Source organism: Dermacentor variabilis, chromosome 1, assembly GCF_050947875.1.
Source record: "Dermacentor variabilis isolate Ectoservices chromosome 1, ASM5094787v1, whole genome shotgun sequence".
NCBI classification, from domain to species: Eukaryota; Metazoa; Arthropoda; class Arachnida; order Ixodida; family Ixodidae; genus Dermacentor; species Dermacentor variabilis.
Window position 1 is genome coordinate 72,521,136 of NC_134568.1, and position 3,118 is coordinate 72,524,253.

General features: G+C 46.9%; 1 protein-coding gene across 1 annotated transcript; it reads right to left on the reverse strand.

The window, feature by feature from the left end:
* Nucleotides 1-1,025: 1,025 nt before the first annotated feature.
* Nucleotides 1,026-2,740, reverse strand: LOC142571499 (uncharacterized). Its single transcript, XM_075679899.1, has 2 exons — nt 2,665-2,740; nt 1,026-1,950 (listed from the first exon to the last, which is right to left on the reverse strand). Exons 1-2 carry the CDS (start codon nt 2,668-2,670, stop codon nt 1,249-1,251), a joined length of 708 nt encoding a protein of 235 aa, XP_075536014.1. The 5' UTR covers nt 2,671-2,740; the 3' UTR covers nt 1,026-1,248.
* Nucleotides 2,741-3,118: the final 378 nt, after the last annotated feature.

Sequence of the window (3,118 nt, forward strand, 5' to 3'; positions counted from 1 at the left end):
CTTTCATCTCCGTTCCACTGTCTAATGTGCGGCCAGGCTGGCCACTTCCGTCCACGGGGGAAATTAGTGTAAGCATTCATGCGGACTTCATCTTCATCTGTACAAAGTCATCATCAATCATCGGCTCGTGTTCGTTTTTGCATCGGCGCCATTTTTCCTTCTTGGAATAAAGAGTCATCTCGACGTGGTATTTCAATATATATATATATATATATATATATATATATATATATATATATATATATATATATATATATATATATATATATATATATATATATGTACATATATATATATAAAGTTAACTAATCGTTCGTGTCATGGCCCCAGTAATATGAGTTATACGTCATAATCCTAAGTACCCCTAAATTCCTAAGTAGGCCTTTCAAGTATCCCGAACGAAGAGGAACGAAGATGAACGTTCATTTATTTTGCAAAATAAATCGTCATCCCTCAATTAATGTGACACGCTGCATGAATGCAACTCTATACATACAAAAATGGCATATAGTATAAATCGAGACCGTAAAGAATGGCCTACACAAAGCTTCAACAACCGTTGTCTGAACGACGGAGGTGGGTTAGGAGCTCACGCATCGTTGCCTAAAAGCAAAAAGAGAAGGACTGCATAGAAGAGACATAGATCATCTTATTCAGATGCAGATGTTCGGCGTCATAAATATTTGCCTAAATGCTCCACAATTGCTAGGTACGGAGAGAATTTATGCCGTAGCGCACACTGGAACCAATAAAAAGATGTCTAGAAAAGACATGGCCAAAAAACTGCGACTAAGAGATTTGTGTTCTAGTGTAAAAACTAATGCAGTTGCTAACAATAGTCAATTACGAACCAGTTTTGTGCAGTAAGATCAGTTAACTAGTATCATCTGTATCTAAACTTTCAACGGGTGTGCTAACAATTTTTATGATGCCTACTACAACAGCGTCTTTAGCCCGCTGAATTTGCCGTCTCAAACGTAGACGACTTCTGGAATCCGAGCAACGAAGTATGACGTTAGTCAGCATAAATTGTCTTCACAACTTTATTAAATGCAAACAAAAAACAGCAGTAGATGAAACAATTTCCGCCAACTTCTGGGCAAAACTTAATCGCAAAAAGCAACAGTAAAAACTAGACATTGATGCTGGAAACAATTACTTTTTCTAACAATATCGGAAGCGTTTCGACTTATTCCAATCTTGGTGGCACAACAGCGCGATCTTTAGTATCAAGTGGACATCCACTGTCTAGCCGTGGAGGCCAAGGCCAGCACCACCGACGCCTCCGGCTCCGCCATAGCCGGCTTGTCCGAAACCAGCCTGGTGGCCTCCGGCACCTCCCTTGAATCCAGACGATCCCTGCTTGTTGCCCGCGCCGAAGGTCTTGCCGTCGCTAGAAGAGAAACCGGAGCTGTGGCTGTAGCCCTGGTTGTTGTTGTACGAGTTGACCTTGCTGCCAGCGGCGCCACCGGCGAATCCAGCGGCTCCCTGGTTGTGTCCGGCGGCACCACCCTGGTACCCGCCCTGCTGGCCCCCGGCGGTGGCGCCGTAGCCCGACTGGAATCCGTGGCCGAGGCCGACACCGTGGCCCAAACCACCGCCCACGAGACCAGGACCCACGAGACCATGGCCGGCCAGACCGGCGCCGCCAAGACCGGCGCCTGCTAGACCAGCACCGCCAAGACCGGCGCCTGCTAGACCGGCGCCGCCAAGACCGGCGCCTGCTAGACCAGCACCGCCAAGACCGGCACCTGCTAGACCAGCACCGCCAAGACCGGTGCCGACGTAACCAGTGCCGAGACCGGTGCCGAGGCCGCCACCGTAACCGACTCCACCGAGGCCGCCAAGCACTCCGCCGCGTGCTTCAACGTCTTTCTTGTCATCTGTCTTGGCCGCCTCTTCGGCGAATGCGACGCAGGCCATCAGAGCAATGAGGGAGGTGACGAAATACTGCGTGTGGAAGAGAAGAATTGGTCCTCTTATCATCATATCCTCTGAGCGAACCTCGAGAATCGTTTCATTGGTTGTAGACAGTTGTGAAGCAAAAACACAGAATTTCCTCAATTGTTTCGTTTCTACACTGGTCAAGGGAAACGTTCCGACTAGGCGATTTGGCGCGCGCCCTATGTATATTACGCACAGCTTTACACGATGCAGAAGGTGCATATGAAATGTTTCGTAGGACTGCCTACTTCTTTTTTTTATGGTAAACGGAATAAAAAAAATATTGGGAAGGCAGAAAAAGATTTAAAAAGACATGAGCAATGCCTTCAGAGTTTTCTAATGTGTAACCTCATTGTAAGTTGCGTAGTGCTTTCTTATTGTATCGTTGCACACGCGCTTAGCCTTCAACAATGTCTTCCCACTAAACCTTCAACAAATATTACAAAATGTACGCTCACGGAATTCATGACGACCATTCAATCCTTTGTTTAGCACTTCGCGCTGCCGGTTGTCAGCTGACGCTCCACACGTGAAGCATGTATGTCTCTTTTTATCTTTCATTTTCTTATCACAAGTGCACAGGTAGGCAAATGCTTGCAGCTGCAGCCTAACTAATGAAATAGTTGTGTTGCAGCTGTAAGCGCGCAGTTATTTCGGCGACTTAACAAAATATTGCTCTCGTTTACGGCGTAAGTTATGATACATGAAACAACGACTCACCTTCATGTTGACTATTTGGATGGACTTGGGTGGTGCTGTACGAGGGTATGAAGGTGCTCGAAGTACCTGGTGTGTGTTTCCACTGCATCCTCGGCATCCTTATATACACAGTGCCAGGTGGTCAAATTGCAACAAGCGGCGGCAAAAAGCATGCTTGCGCGCTTCTGACGGGAAGGGAACGCGGAGCAAGCCGAAGTCGTTCCCACCACTTTTTTTCCCCTCTCCGATTGAGTTCGAGATTTCCATTCCAAGAAGCGCCCTCTTTCACATAGTTTAACGTCCTTCCGTCGAATTATTTTTGTTTGGGATCCCGAGAGCCCATGACGTCTGTTCACCTTGAGATATATTCCCCGCATTTCGGTTGTTTCTTGTTATGACATCGCTGCGCTTCGATTCTTCTGATCTGACCTCGACAGCACCTCTGTATCGGTATCAGTGCAACACTTCAACGTTC